The sequence below is a fragment of the Macaca fascicularis genome, chromosome 16, assembly GCF_037993035.2.
Source record: "Macaca fascicularis isolate 582-1 chromosome 16, T2T-MFA8v1.1".
NCBI lineage: Eukaryota > Metazoa > Chordata > Mammalia > Primates > Cercopithecidae > Macaca > Macaca fascicularis.
The window spans coordinates 14240398-14262887 of NC_088390.1; the positions used below are offsets into that span (position 1 = coordinate 14240398).

At 40.1% G+C, this 22490-nt stretch overlaps 1 protein-coding gene across 8 annotated transcripts in view; it reads left to right on the forward strand.

Moving 5' to 3' along the window:
* The window catches only part of COX10 (cytochrome c oxidase assembly factor heme A:farnesyltransferase COX10), a 140250-nt gene that overhangs the window by 89105 nt on the left and 28655 nt on the right, over positions 1–22490 (forward strand). For 4 of the 8 annotated variants that reach the window (XM_015437656.3, XM_065532794.1, XM_074018622.1 and 1 more), the window contains exon 5: positions 1399–1469. The exons of 3 other annotated variants lie outside the window; for them this stretch is intronic. In XM_015437656.3, coding sequence (XP_015293142.3) covers positions 1399–1469 — 71 coding nt within the window. Of the gene's footprint in view, positions 1–1398; positions 1470–14083; positions 14219–22490 lie in introns of all 8 variants that reach the window. One more of the 8 variants, XM_074018621.1, reaches the window with a different exon arrangement.

Consider the following 22490-nt stretch of genomic DNA (forward strand, 5'->3'; position numbering starts at 1 on the left):
CTAGATGACTTGTAAAAGTACAATAAAATACCATGTTACTTATTCGTCTTTTTAGCACTAGTGTTTACTTTTTTCTAACATTTATAGAACGCATATCAAGTACAACACACTCTACAAAGAGCTATGATTCATACAGACATTAGTAAGACATGATTCCTGTCACTCAAATCTAATCAGACCAGGAATTTCTGAAATCTGTTGTTTATGTTTCTCTTGAAAAAAAAATTTTGTGGTCAAATAAATTTGGGGAACACTGCCTAAAGTAAGGTTAATTAGGTTTCTTCACTTTGGGATTTCTCAGAGATTTTATTGTACTAATATGGTTTGACCATAGAGTCAGTTATTCTTCCTGGAGCAACTCCAGGAACAGTAAGGGAACATAGCTGGGGAAATACTGACTTCAGCCTTCCATTGAATTATTGTTTCATCTGTTGATTTGGTTCTAGCCCACTGAGTCAAAGATATGCTTAAATAATAACCTGATCAGCACATTTTTTGAGTATTCTGTTTTAGCAAAAAAGGAGACAAGTAAGAGACATTAATAACAAATTTAAGAACATACTGTACAGTTTGTCAAGGTTTTGGAAAATTAGTTTTGATAATCCCTTGGGCCTTGTCTTTTAATAGGTAAACAATTAAAACTGTACTTCATTATTAGGATGACCATACCAATCTATTGTCCAAGCCAGGATGCTTTCAGAATGAAAGAGGTTTCTGTTAATGATGCTGGCACCAAGATGTGAATTAGAACTATCCTGGACAGAACAGGATGGTTACCTTCATCACAGTATATCCTCAATTTCATCTGAGATCTTAATTATGTCAGCCCTGGTTCTTGACATCAGTAGTCCATTCCCCAGGGTCAGTTGATTCTTGGTTGATTCACAGGCTTTGGGTTGTGTGAAAGATTCTGAAATTATTTACAGCGCTAATGCTTCAAATCTGAAACTATACAAGTGACCCTTGAGTGACACGGGTTTGAACTGTGTGGGTCTACTTATACATGGATTTATTTCAATCAGCGTAGACTGCAGGATGTGAAACTTGAATATAGAGAGGGGCCACCTTTTCTCATAGGCGGGTTCTGGAGGGCCTACTGCGGGAGTTGAGTGTGTGTGGATTTGGTTATCCACACATGGGGGATCCTAGAGCCAATCGTCTGCATTTGTCAAGGGACATACCACTTGTATGTTTAACAAGTGATTTTCAAAGTGGATAAAAGTAGATATTCCTGGCACCTAGTGCAAATTGTTTTCTTTTTTAATTTTTCTTCAAGAAGTGCCAGAGTATTGATTTATACTATCAAAATTAAAATGAAGTTCACTATAGAAAAAATGTTCAGTACTAAAGCAGAAGAAAGGAACTGTTTTATAGTTAATGTTGTCTGTCTTTTTACAGTTTTTTGAGGTGCCATTTGACTCAAACATGAATAGGACAAAGAACAGACCGCTGGTTCGTGGACAGATCAGGTAAAATCATGAACACAAGTGTCTTCCACATTATAAAGCATTCATTTGCTTGTTCATCTGAGTCATTTCCCACTATTTTGCTTTGAGCTGTGAAGTGAAAATAAAATACCCACAAAGGAACAAATTGATATGGAAATGCAGTACTTTCCACCTCTAACCAAAATGTTTTATAAAGCACTTGAGATGGATGTAAGAATGGCAGGGTTTTTTTTTATGGTAGTAAATTATGTGATAGATTTTTTTTGTTAATTCTACTTTGAGACATAGACTTTCATTTGTAGTGGCTGAAGATGAAAACATTGCATTAACGCAAATGATTTTCAGACAAATCCATCTAGGGTCTCAGCAGAAGGATGTCTGAAATCTTACTTTTTCAGATAAACTGATAATGCTGTTGTATGCCAAGTAAAGCACTGCCTCCATCACTCTCCACCAATTTCAATTAAGTAGAACTAAAAGGCATATAAATATTTTAATATCACTAATGCTTAATAATTAAACATTTTACTTCCTGGAGACCTCTAAACCGGCATTTAAAAACTTTTTTTTTAACCTAATATATATTACAAGCCTAGAAGAATAAAAAGGGCCAAATGGTTTATACTGACTGTGATAAATCACTGGATTCTGTCTTCACGTTTCTAGGCAATGCCCTCATGGAGCTTAAAATTTATTGTGGTAACACTTGTGAATCAAATGATCACACATATTTAGGTAAAACAATAAAGGAAGCAAATGTATATGCAGTCAGATTAATCTATGCAAAAATGATCTTTAATATTATCTGGTTTTAGACATTTCTCAATGAATTTATTAAAAAGGGCAATAGAACCAGATGAAAAGATGTAAGAACAAAAAACTCACATCTACTGATACTTTATTTCTTTTTTCTGAAATATAAACAAAGGTATATGCTGTGTTTGAGGTTTAGAAACTGTCAAAAGTACTTTTATTTGGGTAGATCTGTTTTAGAGGGGAAAATGCAAAGTCTGTAACCTATCTCAAGAGCTAAAAGCTGCTGTTGCCCCTAGTAATGCTTTGGAATTTCTGTTCAGTCGTTTTTCCTCAGTGAAATTATACCCTCCTTTAGAACCAGGGAAGTGTAGGAATAGGCCCAGCAAGTAGTCTTTAAGCATAATCAGATAAAGGCTCATCATTTTAAACAGCCCATCTTTACTTTGTCCAGCCCATCTTACTTTGTGGTGGATGCACAACCTGTTAGTACTCAGGAGGGAGCACTGGGGCCTTAGCTGTTGTAATTGGCAACACTCTCCTTTTAAAGGGGGTTTGGATCATGATCCCAAAAGACACAGTCCCAAATATTGAAGTCCCAAAAGATCAAAATTCCTAAAGTCTCGAATCCCTAATGTCCAAAGTCCCGCAAATTCCAATCACAGGATAGTAAAATCATGTTAGGTGGAACTATCACTTTATTTTTATCTTTATTTAAAGCTTAAGTATGGTTTAAGGAGATGCATATGGATGCCAGGTTGACAAGGGGTGAACTTGTGGACTTCATTATAGGTGTCAACTTGACTAGATTGAAGAATACCTAGAAACCAGGGAAAGCATTATTTTGGGTGTGTCTGTGAGGGTATTTCCAGAGGAGAATAGTGTGTGAATCTGAGTAGATAGGGAAGATTTGCCCTCAATGTTGGTGGGTAACATCCGGTTGGCTGGAGGCCGGAAGAGAACAGATAAAGAGAGCGAATTGGTGTCTCTGTAAGAGCTGGGACAGACTTATCTTCCGCTGCCTTAGACATCAGAACGCCAGGCTTGCTGGCCTTTGGACTCTAGGACATATACCAGGAGCCCCCTGGGTCCTGAGGCTTTCAGCCTGAGCTGAAAAGCTCCTAGGGTCATTGACATCCTAGGGTCTTCAGTTTGCGGATGGCCTGTCGTGGGACTTCTCAGCTACCATAATTGCATGAGCCAATTCCCCTTAACAAATCCCCTCTCATATATCTATATACACATCCTATTGGTTCTGTATCCCTGTAGAACTCTGACTAATACAGATTTGCCACTGGGGAAGCCAAAGATTATTCCTTCTTACTGTATTTCTTACAGCACGATGGAAGAGATCTGTGATATTGTTCCCTCTAAAAAAGACTGTGATAAGTTAAGTGTATGAGGCTACCTAATGGTGAAAGATAAACATTTTCAAGCTAATTATTATTGGTGCTTTGAAAGCAGAAAATTGCTTAATTGCAACAGCTGGCAATAACCAGACTTTCAAATGGATAGCATATACTTATAAAATTTGTAGACCACAACCACTTTCGGAAAACAAGTGTAGTGAGTGTTTCGAAGACCATAGAAGTGAAAATACTGGCAAAAAATACAAGAAATCTTCCCTGTCAAATTATTCTGTCATGTACAACTTCTGCCCCTTCACACATAACACCATGTTTGCCTTCAAAAAATGCCCTTCATCAGAGAATAAAAGGAATTCAACAAGCCCAGGAACCTTCTGAACCAAAGACACTTGCCGATATTGAAGTTCCTCTAGTGTCACAAAAAACCATTAAATGGTGACCTGTTCTTGATTAGTGATTTGACTGTCAAAGAAGACAGACTTGTTATACTTACCACTCAGTCTAATGTAGAAAAATCAGCACATGCTTCACGTTGGGTAATGGATGGCACTTTCAACTATCCCCACTTTTTTTTTTTAATCAACTATATAGAATATGCCCCTGTTGGATCCACAAATTCTAAAAATTATTCCCTCCTTTATGTATTAATGACTGGAAAATGTGAAGCAGTTTATAAACACTTATTTGAAGATTTGGAAGACTTTGCAAAAGAAAATGGATTGTAATCAGATCCTCAAACACAGATACAGAGTTAGGTGCAATCAAGGCATCTAAAGTGAATTTCAAGATGTTACCAATAAAGTGTATTTTTTCCATTCAGCCCAATGCATTTGGCGGAAAATTCAGATGAGCAGGTTGGCTACACGATTTGGCAACACTGAAAACCGAAAACCTCACTTTAAAAATACATTATTTGCCTGCATTGGCATTCCTTCCAACTTATGACATTCCAGGAGCTTTTAATAAATTAAAGCTGCATTTGCCTGAAGAAACCAGTAAAGTTACTGACTGGTTTGAAAATAATTATGTGCATGTTAGGATAAGATGACACGAAATGGTGCTGCTCTTCGATCACCAGTATTGTTTCCACCAAATTTATGTTCTGTATATGGGTGCATATGGAATGGATTTCCTTTTACCCAAAATAACATAGAAGCATGGCATAAGACGGGAAAATTTATTTATTTATTTATTTTTCTATTTAGAGACAGAGTCTCACTCTCTTGCCCAGGCTAGAGTGCAGTGGCGTGATCTTGGCTCACTGCAACCTCCACCTCCCAGGTTCAAGTGATTCCCCTCCCTCAGCCTCCCAAGTAGTTGGGACTACAGGTGTGTGCCACCACACCTGGCTGATTTTTTGGTATTTTTGTAGAGATGGGGTTTTGCCATGTTGGCCAGGCTGCTCTTGAACTCCTGACCTCAAGTGATCCTCCTGGCTTGGCCTCCCAAAGTGCTGGGATTACAGGCATGAGCTACCGTGCCCAGCCAGGAAAATTTAATAAGGCATGCTCATGTCAGTTTATATCAAATCATAGAAGAGTTTCAAAAAGATCAGAACCACATTGAAAATGAATGTGAATGTATTCTCCAAGGAGAGCCGTGTCTTAAAAGAAAAAAAGCAGCTATTCATCGTGATGCAAGAAATCAAGATATGGGTAATGATTATGAAAGTCGGCCTGCTCTAATGGACTGTCTCTGTTCAATTGCTCATAATCTATCCCTGTAATGCTCTTTCATTTGTCTAATTTTCTTTTTTAGTTTTTTTCTTTCTCTTCAGTTTTATTCACCATTTTAAATTGTCAGCATTGTTTTTACAATTCACTATGCTATGTATTTCATCTTCACATCATTTCCAATTCCGGAGGTGTAGATTGTGTAAGGCCTTTTAGAGTTCTAATTCAATTTGTGCGTTTTTTGCAAACCTGACTCCACAAAGTGCATTATCACAAATTTGACTTTGTGTATTAGCATTGTGCATGGATGTAAAAACACTGACAGTTCCTCAACAAATGGAAAGATGTCCTTTTTATCCATCTGTGTTTGTGAAAGATAGAAGTTCTCAAGATCTTGGCTCTGGGGACTGCGTATGTGGTGATGGTGACCCATCATGGTTTTTGAGCAGTCTTGTGAAAAGACTTAGGTTGTTTGTCATGGCATTTCAGAGGAACACAGTTTTACCGCTGGCTGCACACCATCACCATTCATAGTGATACGGATTTATACATTTCCTTTGTTTGACCTCTTTCTTTATGAATAAGGTTTGTCTGCTTTTAACTGTTATGCCCATGTGACTGTCATTAGTATACCTGAGTGTTTATGCTTGCACAAATGAATATGTTATTATTGCCTATTTTATTGTGTAAAGTGGCTTATAAAGTGTTCTATCATGTTTTTGTATGTTTCTCAAATTCCCTTTCAAAAATGTACAGATATCTTTTAAAGAATTTTTAAATTATTTTTTCCAGAATTATATTTTCAGGATTTTGATCTTTTGGGATTTTAGACTTTAAGGATTTTGATTTTTCAAGATTTCAACATTTGGGATTATGGCGTTCTGTTGAGGAAAATAAACAACGGGTTTCTAAGGCATCCCTTTGTGCAAGCCATAGACAAAATGGCAAAGAATAGATCCCAGTGAGAACCATTTAGAGTATGTGGCCTTGAAGCAAGTGAGGAACAAGAAGCCATTGGCCAGACATTATAGCCCAAAGATGTATCTCTAGCTATTCAGCTAGATCCAGAGATTAAATTGAGTCAGTGAAAGAAAGAAGAGAAGGTGTCATTGTTACGTGTATATCGGGTGATTAGGATCAAAGAGATCACGTAGGGAAAGTGTTCTCCCACATAGCATGATTGTAAAATGGGCTGAAGGTCAAATGGGTTTGCCCAGGACAGTCCTGGTTTGCCCCCACAGAATTATTGATAACGTCCTGTTTCCCTTTCAACAATGCCCAGTTTGGATGATAACAATAATGCCACACTGTACAGAGGGAAATATGATTCTGATGCTCACAGAATTTCCTTATTTCTGAGGCTGTTTCATGCAAATTGGCATTGCTTATTTTGCTTAGAAGAGAAAAACATATAAATGTAAAGTATAATGTATCTAAATTATTATAGTTTCCAGGTATGCAGGCATACCTGATTTTATTGCACTTTGCTTTATTATGCTTCACGGATACTACATTTTTTACAAATTGAAGGTCTGTGGCAAGCCTGCAGCAGACAAGTCTGTTGGTGCCATTTTTCCAGCAGCACATGGTCACTTTGTGTCTCTGTGTCACACTTTCATAATTCATACAATATTTCAAGCTTTTTGTTATTATTATATCTGGCATGGTGATCTTTGATCAGTGGTGTTTGATGTTACTATTGTAATTGTTTTGGGACACCACCAACTGTGCCTATAGAAGACAGCAAACTTAATCGATAAGTGGTTGTGTGTGTTTTGACTGCTTCACCAACTGGCAGTTTCCCCATCTCTCCCCCGCTCCTTGGACCTCCTTCTTCCCTGAGAACCAACAATATTGAAATTAGCCCAATTAATAACCCTACAATAGCCTTGTGTGTAGAAGTGAAAGGAAAAATTGCATGTCTCTCACTTTAAGTCAAAAGCTAGAAACGATTAAGCTTAATGAGGAAGGTGGCATGTTGAAAGCTGAGATAGGCTGAAGGCTAGGCGTCTGGCCCCAAACAGCCAAGTTGTGAATGTAAAGGACAAGTTATTGGAGGAAATCAAAAGTGCTACTTCAGTGAATACACAAATGATAAGAAAGTGAAACAGTCTTATTGCTGATATGAAGAATGTTTTAGTGATCTGGCTAGATCTAAGCAGCCACAGCATTACCTCACACGAAAGCCTAATCCAAAGCAAGGCCCTAACTCTCTTCAGTTTTATGAAGGCCGAGAGAGGTGAGGAAACTGCAGAAGAAGCGTTTGAAACTGGCAGGGATTGGTTCATGTGGTTTAAGAAAATAAGCCATCTTCAAAACAAAAAGTACAAGGTGAAGCAGCAAGTGCTAATGGAGAAGCTGCAGCAAGTTATCCAGAATATCTAGCTATAAGTTCATTGATGAACGTCGCCAAACTAAACAATAGAGTTTTCATATCAACAAAACAACCCTCTATTGGAAGAAGATGCCATCTAGGACTTCGATAGCTAGAGGGGAGTAGTGAATGCCTGGCTTCAAAACTTCAAAGGATAGGCTAACTCTCTCATTAGAGGCTAAGGCTGATGCTATCTTTAGGTTGAAGCCAGTGCTCATTTACCATTCCAAAAATCCTAAGACTCTTAAGAGTTACACTAAATCTACTCTGCCTGTACTCTATAAATGGAAAAACAAAGCCTGGATACCAGTACATCTGTTTACAACATGGTTTACTGAATATTTTGAAACCTATTGCTCAGAGGAAAAGATTGCCTGCAAAGTATTACTGCTTATTGACAATGCACCTGGTCACCCAAGAGCTCTGATGGAGATATACAAGGAAACTAATGTTTTCATGCCTGCCAACATAACATCCATTCTGCAGCCCTGGATCAAAGAGTCATTTCGACTTTTTTTTTTTTTTTTTTTTTTTTTGAGATAGTCTCCCTCTGTCACTCAGGCTGGAGTACAGTGGTGCAATCTCTACTCACTACAACCTCCACCTCCTGGGTTCAAGCGATTCTCCTGCCTCAGCCTCTTGAGTAGCTGGGATTACAGGCATGCGCCACCACCCCTGGCTAATTTGTGTGGGTGTGTCTGTATTTTTAGTAAAGATGGGGTTTCACCGTGTCGGTCAGGCTGGTCTCGAACTCTGGACCTTGTGATCTGCCTGCCTCGGCCTCCCAAAGTGCTGGGATTACAACCATGATTGACTTTTTAGTTTTATTTAAGAAATACATTTTGTAAGGCTGTTCCCATAGATCGTGATTCCTCCATTGGATCTGGGCAAAGCAAATTGAAAACTGTCTGGAAAGGATTCACCATTCTACATGCCACGAAAAACATTCATGATTCAGGGAGGAGGTTAAAATGTCAACATTAACAGGGGTTTGAAAAAAGTTGCTTCCAACTCTAATGTATGACATTGGGGAGTTTAATACTTCAGTGGAGGCAGATATGAAAGAAATAGCAAGAGAATGAGAATTAGAAGTAGACCCTAAAGATGTGACTGGATTGCTGCAATCTCATGATAAAACTTGAACACATGAAGAATTGCTTCTTATGGATGAGTAAAGAAAGTGGTTTCTTGAGACCTAATGTATTTCTGACGAAGATGCTGTGAACATTGTTGAAATGAAAACAAAGGATTTAAAATTTTATATTAACTTGATAGATAAAGCAGTGTCAGAGTTTGAGAGGACTAATTCCAATTTTGAAAGAAGTTCTACTGTGGGTAAATTGCTATCAAATAGCATTGCATTCTGTAGAAAAATCTTTCATGAAATGGAGAGTCAATCAGTTGGGCAGTGTATTAGTTCATTTTCACACTGATACAAAGAACTACTGAGACTGGGTCATTTATAAAGAAAAGAGATTTAATTGACTCACAATTCCACATGGCTGGGGAGGCCTCAGGAAATTTACAGTCATAGTAGAAGGTGAAGCAGAAGCAAGCACCTTCCTACATGGTAGCAGGAGACAGAAAGGCAAAGGGAGAACGCCACAAACTTTTAAACCATCAGATCTTGTGAGAACTCCCTATCATGAGAACAGCATAGGGGAAACCACACCCATGATCCAACCACCACCTCCCAGCAGGTCCCTCCCTCCACATGTGAGAATTACAATTTGAGATGAGATTTGGCAGGGACACAGAGCCAAACCGTATCATTCCGCCCCTGGCTCCTCCCAAATCTCATGTCCTTCTCACATTTCAATACACAATCATGCCTTCCCAACAGTCCCTCAAAGTCTTAACTCATTCCAGCATTAACTCAAAAGTCCAAGTCCAAAGTCCCATCTGAGACAAGGGAAATCCCTTTCACCTATGAGCCTATAAAATCAAAAACAAGTTAGTTACCCACAAGATACAATGAGGGTACAGGCATTGGCTAAACGCTCCCATTCCAAGTGGGAGAAATTGGCCAAAACAAAGGGGCTGCAGGCCCCATGCATGTCCGAAACCCAAAAGGACAATCATTAAATCTTGAAGCTCCAAAATAATCTCCTTTGACTCCATGTCTCACATCCAGGGCACACTGTTGCAAGAGTTGGGCTCCCAAGGCCTTGGGCAGTTCTGCTTCTGTGGCTTTTCAGGGTACAGCCCTCATGACTGCTTTCACGGGCTACCCTTGAGTGTCTGTGGCTTTTCCAGGCACACGGTGCAGGCTGTCAGTGGATCTACCATTCTGAGGTCTGGAGGATAGTAGCTGTCTTCTACAGTTCCACTAGGCAGTGCTCCAGTGAGGACTCTGTATAAAGGCTCTGCCCTGGCAGAGGTTCTCCATGAGGGCTCAGCCCTTGCATGCAGCAGACTTCTGCCTGGACATCCAGGCATTTCCATACTCTGAAATCTAGGCAGAGGCTCCCGAAGCCCAACTGTTGTCTTCTGTGCACCTGCAGGCCCAACACCATGTGGAAGCAACCAAGGCTTGGGGCTTGCACCTTCTGAAGGCATAGCTTGAGCTGTACCTTGGCTCTTTTTAGCCACAGCTAGAGCTGGAACGGCTGGGACACAGGGCTGTACAGAAGCTGTACAGAGCAGCAGGGCCCTGGCCTCAGCCCATGAAGCCATTTTTCACTCCTATGCCTCTGGGCCTGTGATGGGAGGGGCTGCAGCAAAGATCTCTGGAATACTCTGGAGAGATTTTTCCCATTCTCTTGGCAATTAACATTCTGCTCTTCATTCTTATGCAAATTTCTACAGGCAGCTTGAATTTCTCTGCAGAAAATGAGTTTTTCTTTTCTACCACATGGTCAGACTGTAAATCTTTCAAACTTTTACATTCTGCCTACCTTTTAAACGTAAGTTCTAAACTTCAGACCATCTATTTGTGAATGCATATGACTGTACACCTTCAGAAAAAATCAGGTCACCTCTTGAATGCTTTGCTGCTTAGAAATTTCTTCTGCCAGGTATCCTAAATCATCTCTCTCAAGTTCAAAGTTCCACAGATCTCTAGGACAGGGGCATAATATCTCTTTGCTAAAGCATAGCAAGAGTGACCTTTACTCCAATTCCCAATAATTTCCTTGTCACCATCTGAGACCACCTTAGCCTGGACTTCATTGTCCATATCACTGTCAGCATTTTGGTTAAAACCATTCAACAAGTCTCCAGGAAGTTCCAAACATTCCCACATCTTCCTGTCTTTTTCTGAGCCCTTCAAACTTTTCCAACCTCTGCCCACTACCCAGCTCCAAAGTCGCTTCCACATTTTCAGGTATCTTCATAACAGCACCCCACTCCTGGTACCAATTTTCTGTATTAGTCCATTTTCACACTGCTATAAAGAACTACCTGAGACTGGGTCGTTTATAAAGAAAAGACATTTAATTGACTCACAGTTCCACATGGCTGGGGAGGCCATATGGACAAACAAACTGACTTGTTTGAACATTTCTGGCAAATCGTTCTGGCTATAATGATTGTTGTAATGAGGGAGTTAGATTTAGAGCCTCCTTTTATTCCCTGGCAAAGAACACACCTTTGAGTTCATATGTCACATATTAGGGACTCACATTGAAGAGTGAATCCTTTGGTTTGGATGTGGTTTGTTTGTCCTCACCAAAACTTGTGTTGAAAGTTGATCCCTGATGTGTTGGTGTTGGGAGGTAGGGCCTAGTGGGAGGTGTTTGGGTTATGGGATCAGATTCTTCATGAATGGCTTGGTGCTGTTGTCATGGTGAATCCGTTTTTGCTCTCAGGAGACTGGATTAGTTCTCATAGGAATGGATTAGTCTCTGAGAGAGTGGGTTGCCATAAAGCAGGATGCCCTCAGGTTTTCCCATTTGTACATGTCTGCTTCCCTGTTGACCTTCTTTGCTGTATTTTGATGCTGTGTGAAAGCTCTCACCAGAAGCCAGAGCCATGCCCTTGAACTTCACAGCCTACAGAACAGTGAGCTAAGTAACTTCTTTTTTTTTTTATAAATTACCCAGTCTCAGGTATTGTTTTATAGCAACATGAAATGGACTAATATAGTGAGTAAAACCACTTTACAAGTTGAGTCTGCAAACTCAGTCATGCAATTAAGGAAAATGTCAGAGAAGTTTAACCTCTTAATAGAAAGATTAAATATTATCCAGTTTTAACTTGGTGACTGGAAAAAGCCAATTAGCAATTTTACAAATTTTTATGTAATAAATAACATGTGAGTCTTCAGGCATTCTTCATATGATGATCATGGTCTAATGAAAAGTGTTACTTAACTGACTCTAAGCATGACAAGTCATTTAATTAATCTCTCCACATTACTGGTTCCTCATGTGTAAAGAACAATCATAATTGCTAACCTAGGCCAGGTGCATGGTTCACACCTGTAATTTCAACACTTTGGGAGGCAAAGGTGGGCAGACCACTTGAGGCCAGGAGTTTGAGACCAACCTGAGCAACATAGTGGGACCCTGTTTTTACCAAAAAAAAAAAAAAAAATTAAAATTAGCTGTACATGGTGGCACGCTCCTGTCATCACAGCTACTTGGAGACTGAGGCGGGAGAATTCCTTGAGCTCTGGATTTGGAGGTTCCAGTGAGCTATGATTGCACCACTGCACTCCAGCCTGGGGAACAGAATGAGACCCTGTCTCAGGGAAAAGAAAAATCCTAACCTGTTCATCTCATAACATTATTATGGATATAATAATAAGATCACTAAAATCATGTAAATAAAAGTACGTTGTTAGGGAAGAGGTTTAAAGCTGTAGAGAAGTGTTGAGTTGTTTACAGAATTTGAATGTCTTTTTAAAATTTGCTTTAAAATATACTTGTCAGCTAATAACATAAAAAAGAAATTCAAGTTATTTTCAAAGGATGGGGAGGAGTAAGCAAAAACACTTGCTGAATAAGTGAACTCAGAGTGAAAACTGTGTGTTTCCATTATGATTAAGTTGGTAGGCAAAAACACTCAGTGGAAAGTAGAGTGGCGGGTTATTGAAACTTTCCCTCATACTATCATCATCAGAACACTTTTGTGGAGAGTGTTGTCTATGTAGAAAAGGGTGCTAGTTCCTAAGGTTGCAGAGAGGTGAATAACATGGTCTTCATTCTCTTGCAATCACGTCAAGGAGATGGCAACACACGTGCATTAAAAGGACACTAAGTGTTGGCAAAGGTACATTTCACTCAACAAATGTGTTTTTTTAATGCACACGCCAGCCGGGCATGGTGCTCGACCCTAGAGGCGCAGTGGTGATGAAGACACACTTCTGTGTCTCGTGGGATTCTGAGTCATGAAGCATCTCATGTGTGTAACGTGCTAAATACCACAGACAGGCCCACTGTGACGTGGGAGCACAAAGAGGAGTATCTGCCTCAAACTGAGGAGGACAAGGATTACTTCTCAGGGAATGAGTCTTGAAGCTGAGAACCAGAGGATGAGTAAGAAATAAGCCATTCTGCCTGTTCCCTGCTGAGCTCTTGTTTCTGTTCCTTCCTCCTCCACCTACTCTAGTTTGGTGGTCCTTAACCTCCTTCTCATCTCACTTCCCTGCATTTACTACACTCCACACTGTCTGTACCTCCAGCCCAGATTGCTTTTCTGAGCCTAGTTCCTTTGAAATCTATTGGGCTGCCCCTGCAGGCAGCTCACATTTGTATGTTTTACCCCAATTCACTTTCGTTCCCAAATCTTTTTCCTTAATACCTTAATTTATGTTCCAAAGTCAGGCACCTATAAAGCCATCCTAGACACTCTTTTTGTTATCCCCTTCATCTGATTACTCAACAAATTGTGTCTTTTCAACCCCCTGGTTTACCCTGGAATCTATGCCCTCTCACCTCAGTGCTTTAGCTTCAGACCATCATCAGTTTTGCGTGGGTTATTACAGCACATCCCAGCTGATTTCTCTGCCTTCTTCCTAACCCTCCTTCCATCTGTCTTCCACTCAGCTGGCAGATAGGTCTCCCGTAAGTGATCAATCACTCTTTCACCAAACATATTCAAGACAAAACACGTATCTTTGCTGTGGTGAAAAGTACTGCAACAAACATGAGTACAGGTATCTTTTTGATTTATATTGATTTCTTTCCTTTTGGGTAGATAGTAGTGGGATTGCTGGATCAAATGGTAGTTCTATTTTTAGTTCTTTGGGAGATCGCCATACTCTTTTCCATAAAGGCTATACTAATTTACATGCCCATCAACAGTGTGTAAGAGTTCCCTTTTCTCTGCATCCTCATCAACATCTTCATTTTTTGTCTTTTTATAATAACAATAGCTATTCTGACTGAGGTAAAATGATATCTCTTTGTGGTTTTAATTTGCATTACTCTGATGATTAGTGATGTTGCGCATTTTCTTGTATACGTTTTGGCTATTCGTATGTTTTCTTTTTTTCTTTTTCTTTTTTTTTTTCTTTTGAGACAGGTCCTGCTCTGTTACCCAGGCTGGAGTGCAGTGGCAGGACTATGGCTCACTGCACCCTCAACCTCCGGAACTCGTGATCCTCCCACCTCAGCCTCCCAAGTAGCTGGAATTACAGGTGCCAGTCGCTGGGCCTAGGTAATTTTTTTTACTTTCTGTGGCTGGTCTCGAACTCCTGGGCTCAAACGTTTCTCCTCCCTCAGCCTCCTGAAGTGCTGGGATTACAAGTGCAAGCCAGCACACCCAGCTAATTTTTTTTTTAATTTTTTGTAGACACAGGGTCTCACTATGTCACCCAGGCTGGTCTCAAACTCCTGGCCTCAAGTGATCTTTCCATCTTGGCCTCCCAAAATGCTGGGATTACAGGCATGAGCCACCATGTATGTCTTCTTTCAAAAAATGTCATGTCATTTGCCCACATTTCCATGGCATTATTTGTTTGTTTTTACTATTGAGCTGTTTGAATTCCTTGTGCATTCTGGGTATTAACACTGTCGCATGAACAGTTGTAGGCACCATTGTCAATACTGTATTACAGAGGTGAACAAAACAGACAAAATTCTTGCTGTCGTGGAGCTTGCATGCTAGCCATTATATGTGGCAGGTAGCTAATGCTTAATAATGGATGGATGGACAGGTGGATGGATGATAGAGAAAGAAATGACCTCCCAGGTGGGAGAAATACAGAAGTAAAGATACCAAAGAAGGAATACATAGCTTCTGCTGTCAAGGCGATGAGAAGGTTATTAGGACAGGAGTGGAGAATGAGGAAAGAGGCAAAATGAACATCAAGATAGAGAGTCAGGCTGTAGACCTTGACAGAAATATAGGTTTTGGATAGGTAGAGAATGAAGCAAAGACCATATCAGGCAAGATGAACATGGTGAGCAAAGGTGCAAAGACGGGAGTGCAAAATATATGTGTAAGGATAAAAACAGGCAACCCGGCCAGCGGTGGAGGGAAGAATGTGTATAGGAGAATTGTGAGGAAGTTAAACTGGGAAGAGGTTAAGGAAAATGTACGGACCAGACTACACTGTGAGGGCTGTTCTGTGGGAATTGGACCTTGGTCCATGTTGTTCTGGAGCTCCTAACTAGTACATAGTAAGGCAAGAGAGAGAAAGAAAAGGCACATACATTGGAAAGAAATGAAATTCTTTTCACAATGTGATTGTTTACATGGAAAATTCAAAGGAATCTACAGAAAAGCTACCAGCAGTAATTAGTAAATCTAGCACGGGTAAAGGATACAAGGTCAGTATACCAAAATCACCTGTGGGATTCCACTTCCAGCATGGCAACATGGGCTGCTCCCCAGTGAAACTGGGCTCGGCAAAGGACTCTTCGATAAAGCACAAAAGCCACAAACCACGCAAGAAACGTAGATAAACTGTACTTCATCAAAATTAAAAACTTCTGCTCTTCAGAAGACACTTAAAATGAAAATATAAGCCACAGAGTAGGAGATGACATTTGTAAAACACAGACATGGTAAAGAACTCATGTCCAGAATACAGAAAGAAGTCTTAAACTCATTAAGAAAACCATCTTAAAAGTAGACAAAAGGGGCTGGGCACAGTGACTCACACCTGTAATCCTAGCCCTTTAGGAGGCCAAAGCAGGAGGATTGCTTGAGCCCAGGAGTTTGAGACCAGTCTGTGCAATATAGTGAGACCTCATCTTTACAAAGTTTTTTTAAAAAATTAGACAGGTATGGTGGCATGTGCCTGTAGTCCCAACTACTTGGGAGGCTGAGGAGGGAGGATCACTCGAGCCCAGGAAGCAGACATTGCAGTCAGCTAAGATCACACTGGTGCACTCTAGTCTGGGTGACGGAGCAAGACCTTGTCTCAAAAAAAAAAAAAAAAAAAAAAAAGGTGCGTAAAAGATTTAAATAGGCCCTACTCCAAAGATGAAATACAGATGTTAAATAAGCAAAAGATTTTCAGCGTCAGTAATCATTAGGGGAAATGCAAATTAAAAACACAATGAGATACCACTACACACCGATTAGCATAATTAACATTTATTAAAAGCAACAATACAGTGCTGACAAGGGGTGGAATACCTGAAGCTCTCATATATTGCTAGTGTGAATGCAGAATGGTACAATCAGTTCGGAGAACAGTTTGGCAGATTTCAATAAATTTAAACAAAATTTACCATACAATCCCACTCCTGTGTATGTGTGGACACATGTCCATACAAAGATCTGTACATGAATATTAGCTTAAATATCCCTAAAGACAACCTAAACATCCCTCAGCTGGTGAATGGATGAACAAATTACGGCTGAAATACTACTTAGAAATAAAAAGGAACAAACCACTGGTACATGCAGTGACACGGGTGTGTTTCAGAAGCACTATGTTAAGTGAAAGAAGACAGAGACAAAAGACGACGTGCCGTATGATGCTATTTATGTGACATTTCAGAAAGCCAAAACTAGGCACAGAAGTAAGGTCAGTGGTTACCAGGAACTGGGGGGTGACAGGAGGGAACTGGCTACAGAGGGGCATAAGAAACTGTTTGAAAAGATAAATTTATATGCTCTATATCTTGATTGTGGTAGTGGTTACGCTGTGTTTACCTTTTTTTTTTTTTTTTTAAAACTAACGGTACACTTGAAATTGATAAATTTGTATATGAAAAATTAGAGTCTGTTTTAGACTAGATTTTCAGAGCACTTGGTTTTTCCTTGGGGAATAGAATGCTATAGTTTGTAGAACATAAGATTTTGGGGTCCGACTGCCTGGAATCAAAGCCTAGCTCCTCTGCCTGCTTCACCATGCAACCCTGACCATATTACTTAACTTCTCTGAGGCTCTATTTCCTCACCTATAAAATGAGGATCGTGCCTTCCACCTCACAGAGTTATGTGAGAAAACGACTGTTCTCATAAAGCCATCAGTAAATGATACTGTTGTCCTCATTGTTACTACTTTTTTCAGAACTGTGTCCTAAGCATCTCTGGATGTAATGCTCTGCGCTAAATGCTGGAATATGACCAGCGTGACCTGATCCCTGCCTTCATTCCAGTCCAGTGGGAAAGGTAGAACATCAGCCAGTGAACAGATGAGCTCTAAAACATCATTCTAGGTGGGCATCAATGGTACCAAGGAAAGAGACAGAATGATAATACAGAACAACTGGGAGAGAGCACTCCAGAGCAGGAAGGCACTGGGAGGGAGTGGATTGGAGTTGAGACCTGAAGGAGAGTGATGCGGAGATCTGGGGGAACACACGGTGGCTAGAGTGGGCTTGTACCTGACACTATAAATAGAAAGGCCAGTGTGGTGAGAACATAATGAACAAGGGGCAGGGTGGCACAAGATGAAGTCGGAAGGGCTGGAACGCCGTGCGCAGTGGGCGAAGCCAGAAGTGAGTTGTACAGAGGGGGCTGGTGTGACCAGATTTAGGTTAAAAGAACCCTTTAGCTGCCTGGGTAAAATAGACCATAGAATCCCAGGAGAGAGACTTGGGACAGCTCCCGGCATGACTTGATGATAGCTTGGACCAGGGTGGTCACAGCAGAAGTTCTGCTGTTACTCAGCTCAGAATTCAGGCTGGCTACCATTGCCTATCTTCTCTGAAATGTTCCCATCTCTATTACCTATGTGTATCTTCACCTTTATTACAGTGCTATAGCTCTGTCTACCTGTAATTCATTACAAGGGAAAGGAGCAAAGGAGACACTAGAACATAATCCCAGAGAAGGTGCCGCTGCTTTGTTCACTCAAATCCTCATAGCCATCACCAACAGAAATACATTTCTGTTTAGCCAGGCTGCCGATGCTTGTACTGTGAAGACAGAACAGAGTAAACCCCGCAGGGAAACTGAACCCCATAGAATTCTCCACCTCTCCTCTACTGAGAGTCTTCTTAAAGGCAGAATGGTTTGAATGCCCAGCCATCTAAATATAGTCTTTTCTTTGTTCCTTCTTTTAATTTAACTCAAATCCTAGTGAGCACAGTCATTATTTTCCAGAATTGCACATACATAACCTTCTGTGTACTTTATGGATGAGTTCAGGGGATTTTAAAGGATAATTTTGAATATAATATAGTTTCACCTTAGGGCTGACCTAAATAAACGGAATAAACTGCAGCTCTACTGTTTCAAGAAACTGAAAATGCATCTGGTCCTATTACAGCTTTGAGTGCCCGTCTTGGTGCTGCTTGCCTGTTTGTTACTGGGCTCCCTTTTGTCTATGTTGTTTCAAACGATGGAGAAAGTGACCTTGAATATATTTAATAAACAAGGAACAGTAAGATAATTGACTGTTTTTGAAATAGTTACAGTAAAAACCCTTTACGTTTTAAGCAACATAGAAATTTTCTATAAATTTTTTTTTTTTTTGCAAATCAAAGGGGAAAATGTTTATAGCTAAAATACCATTAAAATACCATTTAATGAGAATAAAATCAATGCAATGACATTATCATTTGTTTCATCTTCCCAAGGAGAATAGAGAGGACAGTAGTTAAGTTTTAGTTATGTTGATTGCTTATGTAAAATGCTGATTCCTGCCAGCAGTCGCCAGGTGTCTCTCACACTGCTGGGAGAGGAATGTCTTGTCTTCTTCATCTGGTCGCCCACGTCACAGTTCTAGGGGCTTCTGGCACTGGCGCAGGGCAGAGCTGTGCTTCCTTGAGAGGGTGCCAGGCATTTACTTTGGTTGCTTCATTCTAGTCTGGGAGCAGACACAAAAGGGAAAAGAAAGAAAATACCATTTCCATATATCTGAGGTATCACTTATAATTAAAAAAAAAAAAAAAATGATTGTCTTATCATGTTTGGGAAAATTCTGGTCTTCCTGTTTTCCTTCTATTTAAATTCATCCAAAAACTTCCAGGGACACAATTTTGACCATCCGTTCCAGAAAAGACTGTGGCCTTACAATAATTGCAAGTGGTTAATAGAAACATCCTTTTGCAGCTTCTATTTACCAAATGTAGTTCCTGTAGAAACACTTGACCCCGTGGCTTTCTGCTTTTTATGTCAGCTCTGGGGCCTTTATGATAGAATTATTTATCAGAGTCTTTAATGGCTCGGGGCCACTTGATGAACTTGAGTACGCTGTACATCACATCACTTAGGAAGCTTCCCAGATGCTCATGGATAAATCTAGAGTCATGGTGCATTTGGCTAAAGAGCTGCACATGAGGAAGTCTGGACAGAAGTGCTCCAGAGGGGTCACAATGGAGCTGTCTTAACCTCTGCTGTCAGCTTCTCACCACAGAGTTTATCCCTATTAACTTGGAGCCAGACAACTGCATCTGTTCCCCTTAGGCTGTGTCAGCACAGCCACCTCACAGCCTCAGGGACCCATGGCTTCCATTCTGGATACCCACACTGGTAAGTGGGACTTGGCAGAGGCAAAATCAAGTAGTTTGTTTCTGACACCTCTGAGCCCGTTTCTTCGCCACTTTTATATCGTCACTAGTAACTCCCTTCCCTGTACCTCTTACATATCACACAGGCAGCCGGTGTCCTTGAACGCCTTCCACTTAACAAAGCTCCATATCTGCTTGCAACACTGGCCCTAATAGGATAAATGGATTTAGTAGTTTTAGAGTGGCCAAGAGGAGGGGACGGCAGAAGAGACAAGTGGTTAAAAGTGAATGTTCTCAATATTTCTTCTAAAATATACCTCAGTTCTTCTCAGGAGGATATAAAACCAAGTGTTTTGCCCCAGCAGATTATATAGCTGCAGAGTCTAACACCTATTTTGGAATGTTTCTGGGGGTCCTTGGGACCCCTTTTCTATCTTATGGTCTTCCGTGCTATAAGACCTGGAGACCAGCTGGCCTGAATGGAGGTTGTGGGGCCTGAGGGCTCTCCCAGCACCTCTGCCAGCCCTGCTGCCTCATTGGTTCCTTCTCTTCCGACTTCATATTTGACAGGTTGTCCTGTCTTAGACAAAAATCTATTAAATTTGCCGCTCCATCCAGTTACTCTTCTGTTTATCTTCTTTGTAGCCAGACTTCTGGAAAAGAGTGGCCTGCTCACCAGTTCACTAGTTACAGTTCAGCTTCCAGCCTTACTATTCATCTCTGCTTTTCTCTGTACTTTCACTGCATTTTTCTCTCTGTGTGTGGGCCCTTCCAATCCTGATCACTCTTCACTTAAATGGACTCATATCAAAATGGCAACCTCAGCCTTAACCCTTAGGTCCTCCAGCTGAGTTCCCTATCCCAACCCCAAATCTTTATGAGAGAAAATTTGATGGCTCCAGCGTGGGCCTGATAGTTCCTCCCTGGGCCATTTCCCTGGGACAAAGGAAAGGGTTATGAGGACAATTAAGCATTAGGGATGGGAATGGGAGGACAAAAGTACCTAAGGCAAAGGGAGGGATCCAGGGCAGCTTCCACAGCACTTGGCCAGATGTGTATCTCAAGCTATGATTCTGCTTTTTAACTTTCTAGCTGTAATCTACCTCCCCAACTTTCAACACACACATTACGTCAAATTATTTCTGTGTGTTATAATTAAAGCCAAAAAGATTCTTAATATTTACCAAGTCTTATATTTTGCTTCAGAGATGTGTTTCCTAGTTCCATTAAAATTGGAGTTTCTGTTCACGTTCTCCTTGTTTTCAGAGAAGACAGAGAGATAGACACCTTTAATCTACCATCTCTTATCAAACCTGAGGTCCTTGAGACTTACATTTTTAAGGTATCTTACACATTTTTTTAGTGATATCCTTTTTGCTGGTCTATCCTAATTTAATCTTTCTTAAGGTTGTCAAGACCTACTGTTTCTTTTAAATATTTTGGAATCATATAATTATTTTCTTCAATTCATCAAGAATGTATTGATCACCTGTAATGTACAAGCACTGTCAGTTTTATTTTTATAATGCTCAAAGCTTTATAATCTGGGTGAAAAACCTAGCCACATGTATAAAATGCTTAACAGACAGCATAAGGCAGCCCAGAAATATGTGTTGAGTGAAATGAATAGAACGGTACAAACAAGAATTTCTCTGGAAAGTCAGACAAAGAAGAAGGACAGAGTGGACAGTGAAAGCTTCCTGCAGGCGGAGCCAGGACCGGGCCTTTCTTCTTGTTATTTCAGAGACATCTGTATTTTGATTATGTCTCTTTTGAATTATCTGTTTTCCAGCTTGGTGACGCTGACAGGGAAATAATACATGTCAGCATTAGTTTTTCCAGCTTAATGGGTCAGATGAGAGTGATCCATAACATGTAAGCTTCAGGTGTGGGCTGTGAGCAGGAGAGATTGCACGATAAGAGCAGAGCAAAGGGTTATTTAGAGAGGATAAATTAAAACACTTGGAATCGGGGTCAGTCAATACCTGGTTTTGAAATGAATGATGAAAATGGAGTTTTAGAAATGAAATGAATGGATTGTTTAGTTGGCATTATTAACTTAAAGAACAGGGTTTAGCTTAAGTATTATAGGGCTTTCCAGGAGACATTTTTCAAATTTACTGAGGGTTTTACCAGTAAGCACTTAAGCAAATGTAAACATTTTGTGGGCTGCAGGGGAGCTGTGGATATTATTCATCACCCAGGCACACTAGTCTAGTAGACGGGTACCCAGCCAGGCTAAAGCTCTGCAGAGTTTCTAAGGATTGTTATGATTACTCTCTTGGTGTGTATATATTGCTAATGTAATAAGAACATAAACATTTTACAAGTATAGAAATTTCTTTTTTTTTTTTTTTTTTTTTTTTAGTGTTAACCAGTAAAGTGGCAGGAAGAACAAATTTGGCCTCAACTTAATAATAGTGGTGTTAATGTAGAGAACTTACCCTTAAAATAAAACTACTCTCTATTAACCATGCTATGAAGAGTTCACAAAAACTTTTTGTACATACTGTGATGCTTAGTCGTTACAAAGGTTGAACAAGAGGAACGCTGCTGGGATTTTCTGAAAGTTACACTCCTCTCATCATGAGAAAAAAGAAAGCATTTGTGACTATTTTGAAGCATTGTGAGTTGTGGCAGTATTCCTAGGGATGAAGGATTCTTCTGTTCTCATCTCCCTTTTTATAACCAGAAAATACCCAGATATTCTAATAAATATGAAGAGTTAACTGTCATAGTAACTTAGTCTGTCACTTGTAGCCAATTAAAACATATGTTTTAGGAGCAAATATCTTTTACTAATAATCTAGGATCATTTTACCTAATGTCCCTTGACTTTGATTCCTCTCTTCTCACATAAGATGATGTGAAAAGATGGGACACAATCAAATGCTGTTTTCATTGGTTGGTGTTACATGAGTGGAAGTCTCACGATAGTGTTCTCTCTTTTGCATGGTTTGTAAAGGTTCATTTGGGCACCATTCTTAAGTACAGAGAATATAAAGATGAATAGTGCAGAGTCACTGCACTAAAAAAAATATGGCATAATGGGATGGGCAGGCACAGCAGCAGCT